This window comes from Hevea brasiliensis, chromosome 17 (assembly GCF_030052815.1).
Source record: "Hevea brasiliensis isolate MT/VB/25A 57/8 chromosome 17, ASM3005281v1, whole genome shotgun sequence".
Lineage (NCBI taxonomy): Eukaryota > Viridiplantae > Streptophyta > Magnoliopsida > Malpighiales > Euphorbiaceae > Hevea > Hevea brasiliensis.
The window spans coordinates 15,286,370-15,311,004 of NC_079509.1; the positions used below are offsets into that span (position 1 = coordinate 15,286,370).

General features: G+C 32.4%; 2 protein-coding genes across 7 annotated transcripts in view; both read left to right on the plus strand.

Moving 5' to 3' along the window:
* Positions 1-14,828, plus strand: part of LOC110637799 (amino-acid permease BAT1) — a 37,148-nt gene extending 22,320 nt beyond the window's left edge. The window contains exons 1-8 of one of the 3 annotated variants that reach the window (XM_058140265.1): positions 9,374-9,933; positions 10,062-10,322; positions 11,720-11,738; positions 11,857-12,076; positions 12,168-12,349; positions 13,453-13,742; positions 13,840-13,969; positions 14,400-14,828. In XM_058140265.1, the coding sequence (XP_057996248.1) occupies positions 9,827-9,933; positions 10,062-10,322; positions 11,720-11,738; positions 11,857-12,076; positions 12,168-12,349; positions 13,453-13,742; positions 13,840-13,969; positions 14,400-14,747 (1,557 nt within the window). In that variant the 5' untranslated portion in view covers positions 9,374-9,826 and the 3' untranslated portion in view covers positions 14,748-14,828. Of the gene's footprint in view, positions 1-9,373; positions 9,934-10,061; positions 10,323-11,719; positions 11,739-11,856; positions 12,077-12,167; positions 12,350-13,452; positions 13,743-13,839; positions 13,970-14,399 lie in introns of those variants that run through there. The other 2 variants (XM_058140264.1, XM_058140266.1) reach the window with 2 other exon arrangements.
* A 3,095-nt stretch (positions 14,829-17,923) lies between these two features.
* LOC110637812 (uncharacterized) lies at positions 17,924-22,007 on the plus strand. Of its 4 annotated transcripts, none has more exons than XR_009145647.1 (7): positions 17,924-18,041; positions 18,132-18,207; positions 18,387-18,484; positions 18,633-18,775; positions 19,909-20,104; positions 20,858-20,993; positions 21,608-22,007. XR_009145647.1 is itself a non-coding variant. In XM_021788141.2 (7 exons), the coding sequence occupies exons 1-6, from the start codon at positions 18,039-18,041 to the stop codon at positions 20,986-20,988; spliced, it is 684 nt and encodes a 227-aa protein (XP_021643833.2). In that variant the 5' UTR covers positions 17,924-18,038; the 3' UTR covers positions 20,989-20,993; positions 21,608-22,007. The 4 variants fall into 4 exon arrangements, 3 of the variants coding, with proteins under 3 accessions (XP_021643833.2, XP_057995777.1, XP_057995776.1); XM_021788141.2 differs by having other exon boundaries at positions 20,821-20,993; XM_058139794.1 differs by having other exon boundaries at positions 20,858-22,007.
* Positions 22,008-24,635: the final 2,628 nt, after the last annotated feature.

Here is a 24,635-nt window from a genome sequence, read left to right on the forward strand (position 1 = left end):
CCAACACCAATTTTAATTCTTTCATCAGCCATGTCTGCTTCTAATTCAGTCTCTCTCAAAGCTTCCTTCCTTCTTCTGGTTTCTTTCTTGTTGGCCTTGCAAAATTTCTCTATTTCAGGATTGAACAATAAGGATGTATCACTTGTGCTTCTAGCTCTTCTCATAAAAGATTAAAAGTACCTGAAAAAGAACAAACAAACACAAAATGAAAAGATAACAAAGATAAAACTAAAAACAACTAAAATGATCAAGAATTCAATCTTAAACAAACAACTCCCCGGCAACGGCGCCAAAAACTTGATGTGTCCCGACCGTAAGTGCACGGGTCGTACAAGTAGTATAGAAAAATATCGATCCCACGAGGAGTTGTGTTAATGATTGAATTTTCGATATAAAAGTTGACTAAATTGAAGTATTCATGAAATTAAAATAATGAATTAATGGGTAATGGAGTACGAAATCTAAATGTGCAAATTTAATATTCTATTCAACAATGTATTAATTAAACTAAAATTGCATCAAATTGAAATAAGCAAGTTCAAATATGGCAATATTTAAAATGGCAAATGATTAAATTCGATTAGAAATTAACAATGGTAAAAAGGCGATTCCGGAGTTCGGGATTTCATATTCGAGCTATTTTGGGATTTTAAATTGGTTATCCAATCTTATGAAACTAAATGGTTTTAAGGAGATTAATTCTTAAATCCTTTGAATTCCCTTTCGAGTGAGACAAAGAGTGCCTTAATCAATCTAATCCTACTTTCGTGGACTTAGAATTAATTAAGACCCATTAAGTTCTTTAATTAATCTGTGAATCCTCTTAATCCTTAGCCTATTTCTAGGTCTAAGTTAATTAAGTCCAATTTCTTGGTTATCTATCACAAGGCCTTCTCCTTTCGGTGCTTCAACCATGGATTAAGAACATCACTTAATGGGATCCTACACTAAGCATGTCATTAAGCATACAAGAAATGAATAAAACTCATTAAGACCACAAAATATGGATTACCCAATCAAAATCCACAAAATATCTCAAATATTATAACCCTTACTCCAGAATCAAAAGTAAACTACTCACTATCCATAATGATTACAAGATATGATGAGTTTAAATGGAAATAAAGCTTTAATCTAAGCTAAGTAGTAAGGAATTAAACACTAGAAATGTAGGAAAGTGTAAAGAAAGAAAGAAATCTGCAAATCTTAGTTGAAAATGGTGTGGAAGGTGAAGATGGCTCTTCAAATTCTGCTCAGCCCCCTCTCCTTTTCTTCTTTGCTCCTTGTCTCCTTCTAAAATGGGAAAATGAGACTATATATAGCATTTTTCTGACATGAAGCCCTAAAATAGTATGTTCTAGGAGGAATTATTTGAGGGAATCTCCTGCCAGCTCATTAATGAACTCTTCAAGGGATCATAAGTGGATCGCATAAGTTATGCAGTCCCTTATGATTCAGCTGATTCGGGTCACTTATGCGGTCGCATGACTTGGTGCATAGGTTATGCACAATCCCGTGAAGGTGCATAAGGGAGGCGAGAATGTGCATAAGCTATGCAGTCTCCTTATGCACATTTCGGGATTCGAACGATGATCTTCCTCCTTATGCAGATCTGCATAGCTTATGCGGCAAGTTATGCACAGTTTGGTCAATGCATATTTCAGCTTGAAAACTTGTTTTTGACATCTTTTTGCTGTAGAAGACACTCCTCAATGGCAAAATTCTCTTCAGTCCTTCAAAAACACCATTTTTCCTACAAAACAAAGTAAAAATTACAAATTAGTGCAAAATCGATAATTAAGAAAAACTAACTAATTAACTAATGAAATTAGCTAAAAATGACTAATAATCAAATAAAAAGGGTTATAAAATTAGACCTAAATGACTATGCAAGATGTATGCATCAAATTACTCAAGCCGTGACTACCCCGTCCTATCCATAGTCCACACCACATCACACGCACGCCAACGCACGCACACTGCTCCAAATTACCACAACAATATCCATGGCACATCAACAGTTATGAATGCAACATAAATCGTGCCTAGAGTTTAACTACATAAATATATGCATATAAGTGATGCATGGGCATGCTTGAACATATAATAATATCGAAATTACAATTAAAATTAATATTTTACTCACAGTACACCGATAACTATTATGGCTGCTGGATGCAGAAAAATGGCTGACCTCGATCACCTAATAATTAAATTATGAATTTATTACTACTAAGTTAAGATAAAACTCTAAAGAGGCAATAGACAGCCTAATTCATGCCGAAAATCCGGCAGAGTTTTTCCTACACCTGGGACCTACCCAACCTGCAAAAAGGCTCAAATAGCACTTCTAAATTCTCAATTTCCACAACCACATCTCATCAATATCACATGGCCCCTCCTGGGCCCTCCAAATCAGACAATACTCAAAATCTCAAAAATTACGTTTTAGTCCCTATAATTGACATTTTTCAAAAATCCACTCAAACAAGCTCTAAAAATTCTAAAATTTTGTCTCGCGGTCCTTAATAATATTATAAGGCTATTGCAAAATGAATTGTAATTTTCTAATCACCCATGAATATTTTATTCAAGAATTTTACTCGATTCCATGAGATTCCAACATCTAACATATTCTTAATTCAACCTAATTAAATATTTACATATTTAAACCTCCATCCTCAAGCTTTAATCAATTTTATAAAATTTAAATATCTTAATTTCAAATAATCTTATATGCCCATATGCTAAAATCTAACTAAAATCTATCTATATTTTTCAAAAATATTCTACAATCACTCAAAAATTCAACAAACACCATAGAATATCTCCAAATAATTTTACTTTCATCATATATTTTTCTTAGAATTTTTCTCCAATTTTTCCTGTTTAAGAAACACTGTATTTATGCTCCACAGACAGAGAAATAATGAAAATTGTCTTACCCGAAGTTTATCTGTGTCTCAAAAATTCCAAAAATTTATGAGGAAGCCTCTGGAAGTTGAACCATCTCCATAGCTCACCGGAGCCACCGCCGGCACCACCGCGCACGGTGGCCGGCCGCCGGTCGCCGGCGACATTTGCCGGGTCTGATCATACCACCATGTTCCTCTCCTCTTCCTCAGTCCATATGTGGTCTCGGATCGTCGATCCAACGGTTGGATCGTCGTAGATCTGACGAAAAAGCTTGAAAAACCCGAAACTTCTCTCCTCCATATCTCACTCATCCGACCTCCATTTGCTTCAAAATTGGTATCAAAAGAAAGCTCTCGGAACAAGCTTTCCAACGCCACCGGAATCGCCTCGATCGGACGTCGGATGAAGCCGGAATCGCGCCGGAAAGCCGCTGCCCACTGTGCGCGCGTTTCTCTCTCACCTCCCTCTCTTGCCGCTTACGGTGGTCACTGGTGGGCGCCGGCCGGTGGGGAGCTGCTTGGGACGTCGCCGGCCGGTCACCGGAGAAAGGAAGAAGAAGAAGAGAGGGAAGGAAAGGGAGAGAAGAAAATTGGGGGCGTCCTCCTCCCATTTTTGATTTTGATTTTTTTTTTTTTTTTTTTTAAAAGCTGCTGTGAACCCACTGTCACACGCCAATCCCATTTTTCAAAATTTTTTTTTTTTCTGGGTTGTTACACCCTATCACCAGTTCGGTCTTCATTGAACTTGCAATGCATGTATTCTGTCTTCGTTCTACTTAACTTAAAACCCTTTGACTCTAGAGTATTTATCCAAAGCTCTAGTTTTCTATTGACTCATCGCGTCTCATCTATCAGAACTATATCATCCGCAAACATCATGCACCAAGGGATACTCTCTTGTATATATTTCGTCAATTCATCTAGAACTAATATAAAAAGGTACGGGCTTACAGCTGAACCTTGGTGTAATCCAACTGAGATATGAAAATCTTTTGTGTCCCCCCCCACTGTGTGCACAATAGTAGTTACTCCTTCATACATATCTTTCAACAGTTGCATGTATCTAATAGATATCATATTTTGTTATAACATTCTCCATAAGACATCTCTTGAAACATTATCATAAGCCTTCTCCAAATCAATAAAACCATGTGTAGATCTTTCTTCACATCTCTATATTTGTCCATCAAGCTTCTAATGAGAAAGATCGCTTCTATAGTTGAACGACCAGGCATAAAGCCAAATTGATTGGGAGAGATAGAAGTGTCATGACTTAGTCGATGTTCCACAACTCTCTCCCATAATTTCATAGTATGGCTCATGAGTTTAATTCTCCTATAGTTTGAGCAACTCTGTATATCTTCCTTATTTTTAAAAATAGATACTAAAATACTTCTCTTTTATTCATCAGACATTTTCTTTGAGTTTAGAATCTTATTAAACAATTTAGTTAACCATGCCACTCCCATATCTCCAAAACACTTCCACACTTCAATTGGTATTCTATCGGGTCCACAGGCTTTATCCACTTTCATTCTCTTAAGAACTTTCTTTACCTCTGAAGATCTAATCTTTTTAGTATAATTTACATTCTTTTCTATTGCTCTGTAGTCTATATTCACGCTATTACCACTTTGACTATTATTAAAGAGATCATCAAAATAATTTATCCATCTTGCTTTAATGTCCTCATTTTTCACTAATAATTTTTCTTCTCTATCTTTAATGCACCTAACTTGATTGAGATCTTGACATTTCTTTTCTCTCATCCTTCCTAATCTATAAATATCTTTCTCCCATTTTTTAGTTCCAAGTTTCTCATATAACTTTTCAAAGGCCTACGCTCTTGCTTGACTAACTACCTTTTTTGTCTCTTTTTTTGCTATCTTGTACTGTTCATACGTCTCATTATTATCACACTTAGGTAATTTCTTATACCATTTCCTCTTTCTCTTCATTGCCTTTTGTACTTTCCCATGCCACCACCATCTCTCTTTTGAGGGTGGTCAATGTCCTCTAAGACTCTTCAAGTATTTTTCTAGCTACTTCTCTAATCTTTGATGTCATCTGTACCCACGTACTATTGGCCTCCACATTCAGTTTCCAGGCTTCGGACTTGATAAATTCATTTTTGAAATTCACTTGTTTTACTTCTTTGAACTCTCACCACTTTGTTCGATATGGATTTTAATTCTAATCAAAATATTATATTTTTTATTTATATGATTTAATGGAATAATATTTATATTAATATTTAGATATTAAGGGTGTAGTTTATAAAACGTTATTTCTCCTAAGTTAAAGAAATGTTTTGATTAAAATTAAAAAAAATGATATTACCATTTTTATATTTAGTAGTTAATATAATAATTATTTTTATCTAATATTTTTATTTTAAATTATTATATAAATAATTAAATATTAACAATTAATATTTAATTATTAAGGGCACTAACAATTATTAAAATAGCCTAATCAAATTATTGTATGAATAAAAAAATGAGCCACTTTTGGGTAACATGCCAAAGTGGGCCAATAGATATGACCCTGAACAAGCCCTAATAATATATATTGTGGTTAGCTTGTGTTTGAAAAGTTTAAAAATAAAAACTTTAAATAAAATAAATTTTATTTGGTTAATTTTATATTTAAAATTAATAAAATTTATTTTTAAAAAATCATTTTAAAAGATATGAATTCATATTAAAAATAACATAATTTTAGAAATTTACTTTATTTAATGATATATTCTAATAAAAAATTTAAACACTTTTACTTTAAATTTTTTTTTTTGTAAGTAAGACTAAAATAAAAAATAACAACACTCATTTATTTATCAACTAATTAAAAGAATTCAACAAATGGATAAGTGGGTTTTCAATGCCCTGTCCTAACAATGACCCAATAAAGCATTCCAAGTAGTATACACTGTGTCACAAGCCCAATTATGGCCCTTTGCTGTTGACCTCTCTAAGGCCCTAATGAACAAAGGACATAGGCCCCCTACCATATCAAGTGAACCGGATGCAAATCCATAACCCCACAGACCACAGTGCATCAATTTTTGAGATATACATATATATATATATATATATTCTTTTTTCAAATTATAACATGTACAAATGTTATAATTTTGACAACAGTAAGCAGATGAACTTCTGTTAAACCAAAAAAAACTTGAATAATACTTGAATTAATGATTGTTCAATTATAAGTGGCTAGCAATTTGCAATCAACAATAAAAATAAAATGCACATTCTTTGTGATTGAAATGAATCATATGCCCATCCCATGCTAGAATTTCTCTAAAATATTAACAGCTAATGACTGATAGCGACTCTCACCTTTGATAATCTCACCAAAAATTAGGCAATAAGTTAGCTTTCCCATCGTCTAAAATTTTCATTAACATATGTTCGATGTGTTATTTTATCTTTCACCATTGTCCTACTATATGCGTAGAAGAATAAATGACTTCCCCAAAGGAAGTTAATTGAATAAAGCATAAATATTTGTGTGTTTTTTTTTTTTTCACATTAAAAAATATTTTAAATAGGATGAAATGTAGTAATTTATGTGATATTTAGCCTAACCCTGATAGTGAAACTAAAGAATAAAAAACTGTTTGAGAGAGTTATGGGCCATATAGGCAGTGACGGAATTAGATTTTTTAGCCATTGGAAGGAAAAATTTTATATTATCGTATGCATAAAATATTTGAAATTATATTTTCTTTATTTATAAAATAGACTATTAATAAAAAATAATAAGTTTTTAATAAAATATAATTATGTTTATATTTCAATTTATTAAACTTTATTTAAAGATAAAACGAAAAATATTTAATTATATCATTAATTATAGCTTGTCAAAATTGATAAAAAATAATTATATATTTATTAAATATAAATATTAATAATTACTAATCAATTAAAATATATAAATAATGTATTTATATTAAATGTGATTTTTTTTTTACTTTATAGCTTATACACTATGATTTAACATTGCTAACTCTTAACATTTTGAAGTTCTTCATGAGATTTCAACTATTAATTGTTGATTTTATTTTTGTAAATCAATTATTTAAAGTTCGTTCATAATTAATATATATATATATATATATATATATATATATATATATATACTGCTCAAATTATTTTTTTTTTAAAATAAAAATATTATAATAGTCATACCCTTAATTGTAGATACATTATTTATTTATTTATTCAAAATTGAAAACGCCTACCTATTTTTTACAGAAATGTATATAATTTTTTTTAATAAAAAAATAACAGTTATTTTGTTTAGAATATTATAAAATGCTTTAATTTTTTATGATAAAATTATATAATTATTTATATTAATTAATAATAAATATAAATAACTCGATTCATAAAATTGGGAGAGAGAGAAATGTGCGAGCCTCTTTGCTAAGGGCATTGTTAGGGGTGGCAACGGATGGAATTTTTATGAGTACTCGATTTGATCGGACTCAAATAGAACGGGTTTTGATGGTATATAATCGAGTTTGGGATATGTTCAGATTTAAAATTTAATATCCGTGACTGGTTCGGATCGGGTTTAAATTTTATATATTGGGTATCCGTTATTCGAATCCATTTATATAAATATTTAATTAAATATAAATATATATATATATTTAATAATATTTATAAATTTTTATTTTATATAAAATAAAATTAAACTATTTTATGAAATTATTAATTTTTTAAAATATAAATATTAATAAAAATAATTTTTTATATAAATAATTAATTAAATATATAAAATTAAATGAGTTCAAGTATTTTTCGGATAATAACAATCGGGTTTGGGACGGATTCTGATAGTCGAAAATAAATTTTAATCGGGTTTGGAATGAGTTCGGGTATCGAGAATATTAATCGAGTTTGAATTTAAATAGGGTAATTTTCGCGGATACCTTACTCATTGTCATCCTGCGCGCATTTGTATTTAAAAAGTTAAAATTATTTTTTTAAATAGAAATATTATTTTAAATATTATTAAAAAATAATTTAAAAAATAATTTTAATATTTTTATAATTAAAATTTATTAAATTTAATTTTAAATTATTTTTTAATATTCTCTCGTTAATAAATAAGCTGTCTCGTGATAATATTGGCCTGTGTTTGGTGGGCCCACGTGATCTTTTTTTTTTCCAAGGCCCACGTAATCTTTGACCGTCTATCATATGATAGGTCCATTTGCCCTGTAAATTGCCACCTTCCACAGAAGTTGCCACTCTTCATCATTGCACCGAGAAATGGGCTTTTCCTCCCTTCCACCGGCCTACCCCTCTCGCTCCGTACTAACGCCGCAAAAGTCTGAAATTTTTTATATTATTAATTTTTTCAATTAATTTTGAACAAATTAATATATATATAATAAATTATTAATTAAAATATATAAAATAAAATAAATTTAATTATTATAAACCATTTAATTAAATTAAAAAATTTTTAAATATTAAAAATAATAATTAAATTTGAATTCGATTATATGATTTTTGCATATTTCTTATTTATTTGTCCTCCCTAATAAAGGGAAAATAGGTTGGGTCTCGGCAGAAGCAAAGGAGGGAAAGACAAAGGAAAGGGCAAGGACAAGAGGGGGGAATAGGGAAAGGACATAACGGTGAAGTGAACGAGAGGGGTAGAGTGGAGATTGAAGGTAATTTCATTATTAAATTTGTTAAGGATGATTTTATTAACAAAATTAAATATGTTGACTAATTAATATAATTTTTAAGATTTCAAAATTCAGAAATTAAATAATTATTTAATATTATTTTAGATAATGACCATAATATGCAATTATAAAAAGGTTAACACATTAGACTTTTTTTTTTTTAATTAAATTTTGATGGAGATGTGGAATCTATGTATTAGTCAAAGGCTTGTTAGAGAAAAACTGCGGCCAACATGGAAATAAGAATTTGAATATACCTTAACAGTTGGATCTCAAATCTCACAGCTAGGATCACCAAATAGATTCCTGAGATTCTATTCAGAATTATTGACCAGATTCTATTGAACAATAGTAACAGAGCTGGATAAGATTTTTCTGTTTATGAAAGGAATGAGAAATTTTATAAGGTTTTGAAATTATGAATTTATTATTGAGAGAATTTATAATTTTTTAAAGTGAGGGAGAATTTTAAAGATTTTTTTTAATCTGGATTGGAAAATTTTTTTTACAAGAGAAAAATATATTAATTAAATAATTAAGGATTTGAGATTGAGTGATTGTAGTTTTCGAAATGACAGTTAATTTGATTTGTTTAGTTTTATTATTGAAATTATTATTTTTTAAATATATTAATTAAAAAATATTAAAAAATAATTAAAAATTAATTTTAATTATAAAAATATTAAAATAATAAAATTAATTTTTTAAATTAATTTTTTTAATAATATTTAAAATAATATAATTTTAAACTCTGCAACACAATGAGAAATGATACTTTAAGAAACACTCAACAGAACATCAAATTTAGGTGGGAAAATTAAGATCCACGCGTACGCAAGTTTTACCATTTGTCCAGCTCTATGACTTTGGCGGCTCTCTTCTTTGACTGTAAGCTCCATTCCAAAACGAGTCACTTCTGCAAACACAGGGTGATCAAGATATTATATTATAGAACGATTTGACTATCTTTTTATGACTAAAGAAATACCCGAATATAACAAAGATTCACGCCAACAGAACACAGAAGAAGGGTGCACTGAAGAGGAGACTCCAAGAAAGAAGAGGGCAGAGAGCCAGAGATTGGACTGTTTTGGTTGCAAAAACCAGACCATATCTCACTCTCCCTCGTTCTTTTTCCCTGGAATCTCTTTTATCTTGTTCCTTTGCATTGCCAAGATTGTTTTTAGACAGTTAAAAGATGAGTCTCCCATCTCAGACAGCTGAGAACGGCAAGATTGGCCTTGATTCAGGCGCTGTCCGTCTCAAGGAACTAGGCTACAAACAAGAACTCAGGCGTGATCTGTCGTAAATTTCTCAAGCACCCCTTTTCTTTTTTCTTTTTTGGTTCTTTGAATTTGTGGGTTTTGATACCCAGTTCATTATTGATAATGAAATGGGTCAAAATATGGGCTTGTTTTGTTCCATAATTGCAGGGTGTTTTCCAATTTTGCCTTTTCGTTTTCGATCATATCGGTGCTGACTGGCATAACCACCTTGTATAACACTGGCTTGAGTTTTGGCGGGCCAGTTTCATTGCACTATGGGTGGTTTATAGCTGGTGGGTTTACCATGATTGTTGGGTTAGCAATGGCTGAGATTTGCTCCGCTTACCCAACCTCTGGGGGTCTCTACTATTGGAGTGCAATGCTTGCTGGCCCTCGATGGGCACCCTTTGCCTCATGGTTAACTGGCTGGTAATCTTTTTTATTGTAATTTTTATGTTGGTAGTACAAAATTCCATTACATTTCTTATGCTTCTGTGGCTTTATATTTGACAATTTGTTTGCAAATCTCTGGTTTCTGATGATCTGTTTCTTTCATTCCTTACCTTCCTGTTCTATTCACCAATTTCACTTTAGGTTAGGTAATTTAAAGGTTATGTTCTTAGGATCAGCAATGTAAAGGAAGTTGATACTTCATTTATCACTAGAGTTTACAGGACATCTTCAAAAGCCTCCTTGGTCATGGGCCATGGCCTAGCTTGTTCTCTTCCTTCTTCCATTAGCGCATAGTTTTGAATTGATGGCATTTATATCTATGAGAACTACATATGCTGCTATTTGCACCTTATCGACTGCTAGAAGATTCATATCTTTTTCTGTGTTTTAAGTTTTTTTGAAAAAGTGCAGTTCAAGTTTTTCTATTATTCTTTGGATTGATTTGGTCAATCACAATACTGGCACAGTGTAGTAATTTGATATGTATGTACTAATCACATCACTACATTATTTTCTGAATACAATTCATTTGGACGGTTTAAAGCTGTGTCTTTTGTTTAACTCGTCATTTTCTTTTCAGAAAACAAAAATGTTTCTTCATAATTTGAAAGCAGTTTTGTTATTTACTCGTGGATTCATTAGGCTTATGCATTTATACTTCAAAATATATTTATATATGTGTGGCATGAAAATGATTTGGGCCTAAGATTCTTGTCAACATGTTCTTTGTATGATACTAACCTAGCAAAATTTTCTGACACTGGAAAAGCAGGGTATGCTTTCTTTTTCCTGTAAAAGTTTTGACCCCTATAGTAGGGGTCTACAAAATCTTGGGATCAAATTACATGTTAATGTACAACCCTTGTGATCAGATTATCTCCTCAAATTAGAAAGGGAGCTGAAACAGTGATCATAACTTGAAAAGTTTTATCTACCAAGAAAAATAGAGAGTATACGCAAAAAATGCTGGTTTGCGATCCAACCAAACTTAATGTGATTGAAATACCAGTAAATGATGAAGAATTTAAAGTTTATTTTACGCCACATATTCACAGCACTCCTGAAACTTCCACTTGAATGTGAAAAAATTGGAATTAAAATTCCATGTGCATGTCAGTTGGTTCTTCTATAAATGTAAAAATTTTGCAGGAGAGATTGACTTAAGAATTGACTGTATTTAACTGGCTCATTGTATTCTTTCGAGTACATAATATGTGTAAAATGTTCTTATGATCTCCTGCAATTTCTTGTGCATAAAAGTTGAATTTGGATAAAAAGTTTACACATCTGGTCACTTTTTGCCTGTGGAGACGCCGAAGTTGGTCTTCCCAATACATGTTCTAATGCCAAGTGAATTGACTGTTTCCTTGCAGGTTCAACATTGTTGGTCAGGTATAACTGAGAGTCAATGCTGGAGTTTGATAGTCTTCAATATGTACTGGCTGGCAAGCTTGTTTAGGATGTAGATGACTTGTTGTGCTGACCATTTCATATACATTTTTATTTGCAGTGGGCTGTTACAACCAGTATAGATTTCTCACTTGCACAGTTGATTCAGGTGATCATTCTTCTTAGCACAGGTGGAAAAAATGGTGGAGGGTATGAGGCATCAAAATACGCAGTCATTGGTATGCATGGGGGAATTTTACTCCTGCATGCTATTCTTAATAGTCTTCCCATCTCATTGCTATCTTTCTTTGGACAACTGGCTGCTGCCTGGAATCTTTTAGGTATGAAGAATTCGTGGCTCTATTTTCTTATCTTCCCCTTCCTTGAGCCAACCTACTTCTTAAATCTGTGCTGTATTTTTGGATTTTTTAGGTGTTGTAGTTCTTACAATTCTCATACCCTGTGTCGCGACCGAGAGGTCCAGTGCCAAGTTTGTTTTCACATATTTCAACACAAATAATGGGGATGGAATCAATAGTAAACCCTACATATTTGTTCTTGGACTTTTGATGAGCCAATACACCCTTACTGGGTATGATGCATCTGCACATATGGTAAGTGTATTTTTTTTTTTTATTGCATACTCGCAGTGGTGGATCTAGAAAATCTTTTTTTCTGGGTTCAACTTATTAAAAAAAAATGCATATCAAAAACAAAGTTTTAAATTGATTTTCAAATATTAAGAGCCCCAAATTTTTGGGACAAAGGCTTAGTTGGGTTGAGTTGAGTTGAGTAAGAGTTCTGACATTTAAAAATTTAGTAGGATAAAAATTAGCCAATCTAATCAACCTTTTCTTGTAAAAAGAAAGAACTACCAGATCCAAGCAAGACATACAAATAAACACACACACACACACACACACACACATGTATGCATACAGTCACATACAAAGTTGTCAGACTTGCTTTTTTAACCTTGACTTGGTGAAGGAGCTGTAAAATCATGTCGCTTTTTTAACCTACAATTCTCCCTCATCATCTCTTAGTTTTAAATTTTGTGCTAGAGGCGTATCTACTCGTTTACAACCAGTTAGACCAATATCCTGCAATAATTCCAAGGTATATTTCTGCTACAAGGTACATATACCCAGAAAAACTTCAATGCCCCAATTCTTTAATCTGAAAAGAGTATTCAAATAATCCTTCAAACTCTGAATTTCATCTTTACTGTCTAAATCAGGCTGCTGGTCGTGATAGTTTACATAGATGGCATAATTCTTGCAGGTGTAAAGATGAAATTCAGAGTTTGAAAGATTATTCGAATGCTTAATTTCAGATTAAAGACTTGGGGCCATTGATGAGAAGCTTTGTAAAAAATAACCATCACCGTTCTAGATCTAATCGTTTTTTAGCTCTAAGGGTTGAACTGAAAATTAATTCATTGATCTTGGAATATGTTTAGTTACATTTTTTTATACAAGCTCCACAGCTAGCATTGCTTAGCTTTCAACCATCTATGAATTCATTACAACTATTCTAACTAATTTGCTGACTAGACTAACTGATCAATTACCTAATATATTATAATTACAGGATTAACATCTTCACAAGAATTTTACTAGCATGCTAGTTCATTAGAGTACTTCCCCCCTTCTATAGCTTGATGATAAATTGGACTGAAATGAATCACCCATTGTTTTGAAACTGTTATTTCCAGACAGAGGAAACCAAGGGTGCTGATAAGAATGGACCTAAAGGAATAATCAGCGCCATTGGGATATCTGTTATATTTGGATGGTTTTACATTCTTGGAATAACCTTTGCTGTTACCGACATACCTTACCTCTTAAGTGAAGAAAACGATGCTGGTGGTTATGCCATTGCTGAAATATTTTATCAAGCATTCAAGAATAGATATGGAAGTGGAACTGGTGGAATTGTTTGCTTAGGAGTAGTTGCTATTGCCATATTTTTCTGTGGGATGAGTTCAGTTACTAGCAACTCCAGGTACAATAAATATACTTGTTTGATATCTCATTTGAATCGCTTCAGGAGTTTAAAGACCATTGTTTAGCTATTGACAATGCTATATATTTATTCTCAGGATGGCATATGCGTTTTCAAGAGATGGAGCCATGCCACTCTCATCACTTTGGCACAAAGTGAACAAGCAGGAGGTGCCTATAAATGCTGTTTGGCTTGGTGCATTTATATCATTTTGCATGGCATTAACGGTAATCTCCATTCCATTCGTTTTCTTTTCAGTCCAAATTATCATGTTTGCTATAGAAAAACCTCTCTGGAGTTGCTTTCTGCTAATTGCCAGCAAATAATTTTCCGTTTTCTATTGCTGCAAACTCATGAAAAATATGAGTCTCTGGGGTAATGGAAAAATATTTGAAGTACATTTTTTTTTGAGACATTCCTTATTGGCTGCCTTCTTTGCCCATTTTTGTTTTACTCTGAATATAAATGATAGCACTGGAATTAATTGCAGTAATTAATCAATATGACATGACCTCTGTTGAGTTGAGTTAATATAGACCTAGTTGCCAAGTCTTGTCAATTTTGGTTTCTGCGTGCATTGATCATTTTCATCTAATCGTGGCACTTCTTCCCACATTTACTAATCGTGTATCCTTTGTTTCCTCTTAATCTCTGAAGTATCTTGGAAGCACAGTTGCATTTCAGGCCATGGTATCCATTGCCACTATTGGACTGTATGTTGCTTATGCCCTGCCAATCTTCTTCAGAGTGACCTTGGCAAGCAAGTCATTCACCCCAGGACCATTCAATTTGGGTCGCTATGGTGTCCTGGTTGGTTGGATTGCAGTCCTTTGGGTAGTAACCATCTCAATCCTCTTTTCATTGCCTGTAGCCTACCCCATTACCAATGAGACGCTCAACTACACTCCTGTTGCTGTTGGTGGCCTGCTCATCCTCACAGTTTCTTCTTGGATCTTGAGTGCTAGGCACTGGTTCAAAGGTCCTATAACAAATGTAGATAGCTGAAGTAGATAAATGAACAATTTCATTTCTTTGGAACATTATAACTTTTTTAGTCTTCTCTTGCAATTTATTCAGGATTCTTAACATCTTTGACCACCGTATTCATACTATCACATCTGGAAATATTGCAGCGAAGGATGTTTGCACCTGTGACAGGCTGCCATTAGAAAAATCAAATTTTTATTGAACCAAAAGCAGTTGATTTTCGGACCATTTTTTTCAATGTTTTTATGATAAGAAACAAACCTGCTATCACAATCAGCTTCACTTTAATTGTGTTTCCTGATGAATAATCAAGTACAGAAGAAAACTGGAGAAGAATGATAGGGGAAAAAATTACCAGAAATAAAGACTGAATGACTTATGCGTCATAACAATGAATGGTTTAATAATTAATTTAATACCCTCTGGATGACAAGCAAGATTATTATTCTTTTAGAAAATTTAAGGCATAAATATTACTTAATTAAAATCGCATTGCCACCTTATTATATCAATTATCTCACTTAATTGGTATCATTTTATTCTAATATTAATAACTATATAATAATAATAATGATAAAAATAAAAGGCTTTCCTAAACAAAATTTTCACAAAACATTATGCTGGTGTAATTGTACATAAAATGAGCGGAAGTGGAGATTGATTACTGCGAAAACAAAGTGTATTTTGAGGTTTTCTCCTAAGTCTGGCATGAGAAAATAGAGAGCCAGGTAGAGCCAAGGATGCTTGCCGCCAAAATCATGTTCAAGCAAAATAGTATATATTTGCTTGAAACAATAGTACATATGCGCGGCAAGTCATCCTTGGCTCAAATCCACTCTCTATCTCTTCATGCAAGACTATTAGACAAGAATTAGCCTGCATTCTTCATCATCAACCTTCTTCACTACCCTCGTCTTGGTTCTATGTGAAAACTTGGAGGATCCTTCCCATATATTTATAGTCGAAGACAGCAAGCTGGGCAAGCTGAACTAGTGGATGTTTCGCTTGATCTTTCCAAGAATTGACAAGAAAGAAATCAATTTAATTGATCTGCACAAAAGCGACATTCTATTTCATCCATAGCAGCTTTAGGCATGGGCATGGCTCTGAAGAATGTGAGTGTGGTCCTACATTCCATTAATGTAGTAAAAGATAATTGCTTGGTTGTACTTGGAATAGAATCATAAGACAGGCAGTGGCTATACTTGGCAATGACACGTATGTCAATCAGAATTTGTTCTTTGCTTTAAAGACCAAGTGACCCAACAAGGGAAAGTTATTAAAAATGTAATTATAGAAAGCAAATAAATTAAATATTTTAAAAATTATTTATAAAAATTAAATAATCAAATATAAAAAAATAATTAATATTATAATTTTATAATTAAAAACGACTCAGTGAGTTAAGTTTTTTTTTCTTGAAATATGAGTTTTCACTGCTATAATTGACCCAGTGCCTGTGATATAATCTTTGATCCGTAGCATCAATTCCAGATAAAGAGACACACGATTAAGCCTCGACACCAAGTTATTCCTATCTTTTCATGAGGACCAAATAGAATTTTCTTTGAAATTCCACAATAACTACATTCTTCCATCGTTGAAAGAAATCGTGCAATGAGCAAAGTAAACAATTAACAAATTCCCCACAACAAAAATTTTATTCCACGCTTTTTCTTATGTTTCCTAATATAATCCTAAAGGAATAGTATGGTTAATGGGGATGCGTTCTTGACTTTATTCTATGCAATAAGATATAATTAGTCTAATAATAAAAGATACCTGAGAATCAAGGTTTCATGTAATTTTTAAGTTTTCTTTCATTATGATCTTGACCTTTAGATAAAGTTGTTGGGTTACCCAAACAATGAAAAATTTAGACAATTGCATACATGAAGATGTTGAAATTTAACTGCTGACTGCTGTTAAAAGGAACAAAATACAACTATAACTCTCTATAATACGTCAAATTAACCCTTCTCTAGTAGCTGCAATGTGGCAATATCAGTATTTATTTTATATAATTTAAGAACTGGGAAGTTTCAAGCTATCTTCAATGTCAAATGTTAGCTTTCTATGCACTTCCACCGTTGAAATCACCATTAAGGTTATTATCAGCTCCTCCATGCAATAATGCATTTGTTAGCTATTCGCAGTATCGATCAACATCTCCTGGATTTCGTTCCAGCTTCTGTTTGCCATTACTTGTGTCTGACATATTTCTTGGAGTTGGACCTGAAACTTATATAATATCCTGTTTAAGGTTCCAATCGCTGGAACCTGTCATAATCTTGCCTAAATCAGGGCACTTCTCCCGAAGTTGGATGTCAAATTGCCTTCACATCCAACTCTTCATTCCAATCATTGAAGTCCTCCAGAAACTTGTCTGGAATGGGCACCTTAGCTGAACTAGAATTTGAAACTTGCATGAAATTCAGCTTTTGGTTCTCATAGTTGGAAATTTGACTGCATTTGGCTCAATATTGCCTGAACTGAACTGTCCTGCCAAAGAATCCAACTCTTGCTTGTACAACTGGATGTCACTAGAACTTGGTTCTTATTTTGTGAACTGTAGGATGAGGTGACATCATGGGGTAAATTTGCCGAATGGTAACTTCAATATCTGAAGCATATCCCTTGGAATGATAAAAGAAACATTTGGGATAATATGAAGCTTACTGAATCATTAATTATAGAAGCCGGAGGAATTAGCAATTCAACATTAATTAGCAGTGCATGGAGCTGAAAATTTAAGTTTGTGTGTGTAGAGCTGATTAAATCGCAATTAAATAATGCTATGTTTGGTAACCCGTAATACAATTAATTTTTTTATTGGATATACAATAATAATAATTAATTACATTTTATTAAATCTCAAAAAAAAAAAATTAATTACAATATATTACATTATCATTTTTCAATACGATATATATTTTATTATTTTAGCGAATTGTTAATGAGTCATTAACGGTTCCAAAAGATAATAGGAGAGGGAATAATTCAAGGTATTATTTTGATGTAAAAAATTTTCTCTCTTAAGTGATAAAGCACTAACCAAAACTCAAAATTTTTATTTTGGGCCACCACAATTTTGTTGATTGACAGGCCTAAAAAGTTAGGCCCATTAGGAAAAGCAGCCCAGTTTGGATGAACTCACATGAGAAGTTAAGTGCTTGTTTTATAATCAAAACCCAAGAGTTGAGTTCCTTCTCCATCCTTCCAATCTTTGAATCAATTGCATAAAATATTAAACCTTTCAATTTTTGGGCGGTACCTTTTTGTTGAGATTTTGAAGGTCGTTACTGGTTAATGGTGAATCTCAGTTAGAAATTTCAATCTCTTCCAATCTATTAGGGTTTCCCTCTTGATTTTTTTAACATTTTGTTTTTGATGAAATTGCAGGCAGATTCCGTAGAAGAACTCGAACCTCTGTTCGATTATAGGCGCGTTCAGCCTCTCAATTTCATTTGCCTCGATGGTGAGTTGTAAAATTCTCTTTTTCTTCTATTCTGTCCTGTTTGCCTGGCGAGATGCAAAGTTAAGACATTCTAAATGAAAAGTTAAGTTTTTTGTTTTTTAAGAATTTGTTGTTTCTTTTTTTTTTGGGTCTTCTATTTTGTTTTTGTTTTTAATTTTTATGCTTTTAAACCAAGTAAGCAAGATTGCTTTTGGTTATACTGACAGATGATGGTTCTGATAAGTCGCCAGTTCCCTCTCCAAAACGAAGGAAAACTTTTCAGAACCCAAATTCTGTGGTAAGATTTTCCCTTTATCTCTTTTCTGCACAATTTTTTCTTTTATATTTCTCTTTATTTAATTTTATTACAGATACTTGAGTAAGGATAGTGATCTTCTCGGTTGATTTTGTGCCTTGTTTTTTATTAAATCTTTTTCGGGCATTAGGCTGAAGAAGTTGATGATGACTTGATAGTGATAGGAGAGAACTGTAAAGATAAGGACGAGGAGGATTGGCTACCTCCTCCTCCCAAAGTTTCCGGTGATTTACAAAAACGGCTTGGTGAAGATTCCATTGTAAAGGAGTTGAGGTATTGTGGTGCATTAGTCTGTTCCTGTAATTGGGTTTCTCTTTTGTGAAGTTTTGAATGGGGTTTAAAGATGATATTTTTTGGAATGAAAATCTTGTAAATAATTCATTAATGTAAAATTGATCGATGAACTTGAAATTATTTCATGAGTTTTCATTCACATTTATTTCTCTGGTAGTCATTCATTATGGATTATATTCTTTGATTCATGATTAACTAAAAAGTGATACATTCATTAAATAAAAGAATGTATCAGACTTATTGGTCCAAAAACTTACATGCATTTTATTAGAAGTGCAAACTTAGGAATTTCAGTATTAGTTTTCAATTGGGCTAAATTATGCGGAGCTCTTTGTAATTGGTTTGTAAAAGCATGATGTTTACATGTGTTGAATATGACCCTGTGTGTTCATGTCATTGTGCCCTATTCTCAAAGATTATTGATATATTTGTAATTTGTTTATTAGCTCACAATCACATTTTTTAGGTGGAAAATTTGGGTAATTGACGTCTGGCATTGTTAGTCAATACTGATGCAATGCATTTCTTATGACCACGCATTAAGTTTTGTATTATGTTAGGAAACAAAGAACGCTCAACATTGCAAGTTGCAACTTGATTATTTTTCAGTCATTTAAGACTTATCACAGAGAATATTAGAATTGCTCAACTCATGCTATACTATTGTCTAGTATGTAGCTTGACCATATTCTTGGTGGAGACCAGGCAACTACGTTGTTCCATCCCTTCATCTTGACTCAGTAATCAGCTTTAAGGGCCTGGATTTTGGAGTTGGCTGAATACTCACTACTGAACATGACCTTGTTGAATCCTTGATTTTACAGGAACTAGCTAGGCATTTTACATTATCTGCAACCTGTGACTACTCAATCTATTTACACAGATTGGCTGTGGGGCTCCAGTTATTGTATAATTAATAATTCAGCAGATGTTGAGATTTCAGCTATAAATTAAGCGTGTGAAAAAAGAATGAAATTTTAGCTGTAGCTGTAAATCAAGCTTCCATTTATTTATTAATCTTTCATGGCTTTACTTCCATGAAATAGTTCTTCTCTACTGCCCCCATACATAAGCATCCATTTTTCTCAATATCATGTGAACCATGGGTGTAGGTTAAGGAAGCAGGAGCTGGAGTCACTTGCAAAATCTCGTGTGGATGAAGAGTCTGTAAAAAGAGAACTAAATAGTTCCCTGAAGGCTGCTTTGGATGCTGCCACTGAGCAACCAACAAAACCTCCTTGTGAAAGAGCTAAAATAGTAATTTCTGTTCAAGACAAGGACGAACTTAAACAGTTTCGCATGTACAAGGTATATTTTGGATTTTTATAGAAGATCTGGTAGTATCTTTAGGGCTAGATATTTAGTTTTCTTCTATACAGGTGATTGATTCTGGAATTTCTACCATAAAGAATATCCATGATATTGAAAACCCACTGGCTGCAACTAAAATGGAAAATACTATACGTTAATATTGGATTATTGTGACCAAGGAATTTGGCAATGACAATAAGATGCATAAAATATCATCAGGAATCATTTGATACAATCTGCAAGCATTATTTAAGAGAGCACAACTTGTTCTATCCAGTGCTTCTATTCTATGTTTGTTTCAGATTTTGTGAGCTTTTTATCACTGGTCTGATTTACAAGTTCACAGTTACTATATTTGCATTTTTGCCGTATTTTTCTTGGGTTAATGCAATAAGATCTCATAATTGATAACTCTCTCCAAAGGAGATGCCATAAGGGTAGGATTTCTATTCCTTTTCCCCCTATCGGTGTTGTCAAAAGCCTTAGGCTCCCTTAAGGCGAGAAGGTCCTCCATCGCCTGAGGCGCTAGGCGCTTGTCCAAGTGAAGTGAGGAGCTAATTTATTATAAAATAATAAATAATTATATATACAATGTAAAAATGTCTAAAATATTACACAATCATTTCAATAATATTTCAAATTTTATATTCATATTTCATATTCACCTTTTTAAAGATGATAGTTTTCTGATGCAAGTTGTTCTTTTTCAATAGGATGACAAGTTTGAACGACTCTTCAAAATGTATGCAGATAAAGTTAAACTTAATATTCAAAGCTTAGTATTTTCCTTTGATGGGGACAAAGTGAGACCAACAGTGACCCCTGACAACCTGGGCATGGAGGATGAGGACATTATTGAAGTGCATGTAAAGAAAAGCTGAATGAGGTATGGTATGACTACACTTTTGGATTACCATTCTCTCAAAAGTGTACTCTTATGAGATTGATTATATTTTTTGACACATTTTTTTTTTTTAACATCAAATTTTGACATGTAGCACACTGTTAGCCTGTTCTTTCTTTTTCTTTCTTTTGGGTATGTTAGGATGAATCAAGGGGAAAAAGGAGTTACTTCAAAGTAATGAAACTCTAAATTTAGCTATAGGAACTCTTATTAAGAAGTTATATTACTTTGAGAGAACTGTTATTACTGTGGTTGTAAACAGGTTACTAAGTTGGGTTACTACACAGGACATAGGAAATTATGTACCAAGTGACTGCAAAAGTTACAAGGAATGCGATTACCTTTTCCAGTTTTGGAAGTAAATAACAGGACTCATCCTTGCTAATTAATCTATTACTAGACAAGTGATTCATACATTTACAATTTGCTAACTCTTATTTCCTTCTTTTTCATCATTTTTTTTTACGGTGCTTATTAGTGGGCCACATATTCTCATTGACCGTGGATTATAGTGTATGGTAATTTCAGATTTTTGTTTTGGCTATAGTTCAAAAACCTGTTTGGCATTAACTTCTTATTTCTCCTCTTCGTTGCAGGTGTACTAGCTTTAAATAGTTAAGCTGTTCAAATTCTTACTGCTGCTTTCAGATTGTTTTGTTTGACAGTACAGTGCTAAAAGCAACTTCATGCTGCTTGTGGGAGCTGGACTTGCCCTAATTTTTAATCTCTCCAGAGTTTTTGTCATAGCTGTATTTGACTGATGTATTTTTTTTTTAAAAGAACCTTAAGTGTACAGTAAATTTCGAATTTTGAAGATGTTTAAGGATGTTGTTCATTTAACAAAGCTTAGAAGCTGTTCAAACATGGAAGGGATATAGATATTGTCTGTAAAGCATAGACAAACTCGCGTCTAGCAGCGCTTTCTTTTAACTTTTTCTGGAAAAGGACTGTCACCTAATTGTTATCTTAGCAATGTGGACTTTTTCATTAGTTGCATATTTAAGGCCCAGTTTGCTTAGCATCCTATTTTTGCTTTTTATTATTTTTAAAGCAAAAAAAAAAAATAGAAAAAAAAAGAACCCAAGGCAATATTTGGTTCAGTAACCAAAATAATACTATTTAAATGCTTAAATAACTAAGGTTATTGTTTTCTTATAATTGTTTCTTTCATTTTCTTCTTATTATTATAAAATAAAATCTAATTTCGCTTAAGTAGTTTGTTCTTAGTTGGTATCAAGTACAGATAAAGGAAGAGGATTGCGGTAAGTGATAAATTTATCATATCTCTTAATATGAATTTTTACTTATTTTTTAAAATAAAGGAGAAATACAGAGTTGTTCAAACTATAGGGGAATTAAACTCATGAGCCATACTATGAAGTTGTGGGAAAGAGTTGTGGAACATTGACTACGTCATGACACTTTTATCTCTCCCAATCAATTTGACCTCATGCTTGGTCGTTTAACTATGGAAGCAATCTTTTTCATTAAAAGTTTGATGGAGGAATATAGAGATGTGAAGAAATGTCTATACATGATTTTTATTGACTTTTATCTCTCTCAATCAGCTGTAAGCCCTTACCTTTTTATATTAGTTCTAGATGAATTGACAAAACATATACAGGAGAGTATACGTTTATGGATGATATAGTTCTGAAAGATGAGATACAAGAAGGAGTCAATAGAAAGTTAGAGTTTTAGAGAAGTACTTTAGAGTTAAAGTGGTTTAAGTTAAGTAGAACAAAAACAGAATACATACATTGCAAATTCAGTAAATGCCAAACTGGTGATAAGGAATGAGTTTGGATGTATCGGTATTGCCCCAAAGTAATCACTTTAAATATCTCGGCTCAATTTTTCAAGTAGATGAGGGATGTGAGGAGGATGTTAGTCATAGGATTAAAGCCGGATGGTTGAAGTGGAGACGTGCCACCAGAATTTTATGTGATCGCAAAAAATTTTACCGTACAGCCATATAACCGGCCATATTATATAGCAGTGAGTGTTGGGCAATGAAAGAGTTGTATGTGTCTATTATAAGAGTTGTATAGATGAGAATATTAAGGTAGATAAATGGCTATATCAGACTAGATAAAGTCCATAATGAGAGTATTAGAGAAAAGGTGGGAGTATTGCCAATTAAGTATAAGTTAAGAGAAGGGAGATTGAGATGGTTTGGTCATGTGAAGCATAGACATACGGAAGCTCTAGTTAAACAAATAGAGCATATTGGGTTAGATGATAGAAAGAAAAAAAGAAGTAGACGTAAACTGACTTAGAGGAGAGTAGTACAACATAATCTAAAAATATTACACATTTACGAAGATTTAACCCAAAATCGTTTAAAGTAGAGATATAAAATCTATATAGTCGATTTCAATAAATTTTTAAAATAAATGCTCAGTTAAGTTAAATTGAATATTATAAAACAAAACCTAATAGTAATAATAATATTTTGGGATAAAAATAATTAAGTTTTTATTAATTTTGTAAAAAAATATAAAATAAAATTGGGTTGGCGGTTGCCCTGATTGAGACCTCATGTAAATAGAGCCAGACTATGGCCGCCTTAATTGGATACGGGGTTGTCTAAACGGAAACAGTATGAATTGTTATTATTATGCTGTACGTTGCATGTGATGTTCCTTGATACTCAGTTGTGTGTTATGAAACCGCAATTGCAAAGGGTTTTTTTTTTTTTTTTTTTGGAAAAATTCCTTTTAACTCTATTGGGGTTGAATTTTAAGAGTTCAAAACTTTGAAAACTTTAATTTAATCAAGATTTATAGATAAAGTTAAAATGAATATAAATTGTTTTACTATTGAGTTTAGTGATTAATGGTTTATGTTATAAAATAGAATTAATAAACTTATTGTTATTATTATTGACTGTATAAACAATTTCCATATTCCCTCTATTGCTATTTCAATTAAGAGACGGTTTAACATGAAGGATTGTTCGCACAATGTTTAAGTTTTATTAAAATTAACAGTTAATTTTTTTTTTAGTTTTAGCTTAAATAGAACTAATTATTTTTAAATTAATTTAAAAATAATTTTGATTTATTGTAATTTATTTTTCTTTTAAATATAATGAGATCAATCTGGGAAAATCCAAGAAGGGAAAAAGAATCAAGAAAGGAAAAAAGAGAAAACAAGAAAGAAAATCCAATTACACCCATTTTAATAAGGAAATAATACCAAATAAAAAAGGAAAAAAAATACAAAAAAGGGCAAAATCATACATGGTCTAGCTGTGTGAGAGTTGATAGAACAGCACCAGCGCGTAATTGTCCAATGATTTGCTGCAAAATTGTAAGCTTTATGGTAATTCTACAATTTAAGGGAAAAAAAAAAGATAAAAGAGGAATAAAAAAATATATTATTAGGTTTCAGCATTTGTTTAATATTAAGCACGAATCAGTATGGGCGGGCGGCATATGCAATGCACGCGTAAAAAAGAAGAAGATGTGCGTTTTTTGGTTAGTTGTAGCCTCGTGATGTGCGCCGGGTGGACTCCACCGCCCTTAAGAAAAATCCGTGGCCGTCATCCCCTGAAATGCTCGGAATGCGTGGAGGGACGTGATTGGATAATGGATGACACCACCAGTAAGTTCTTTCTAT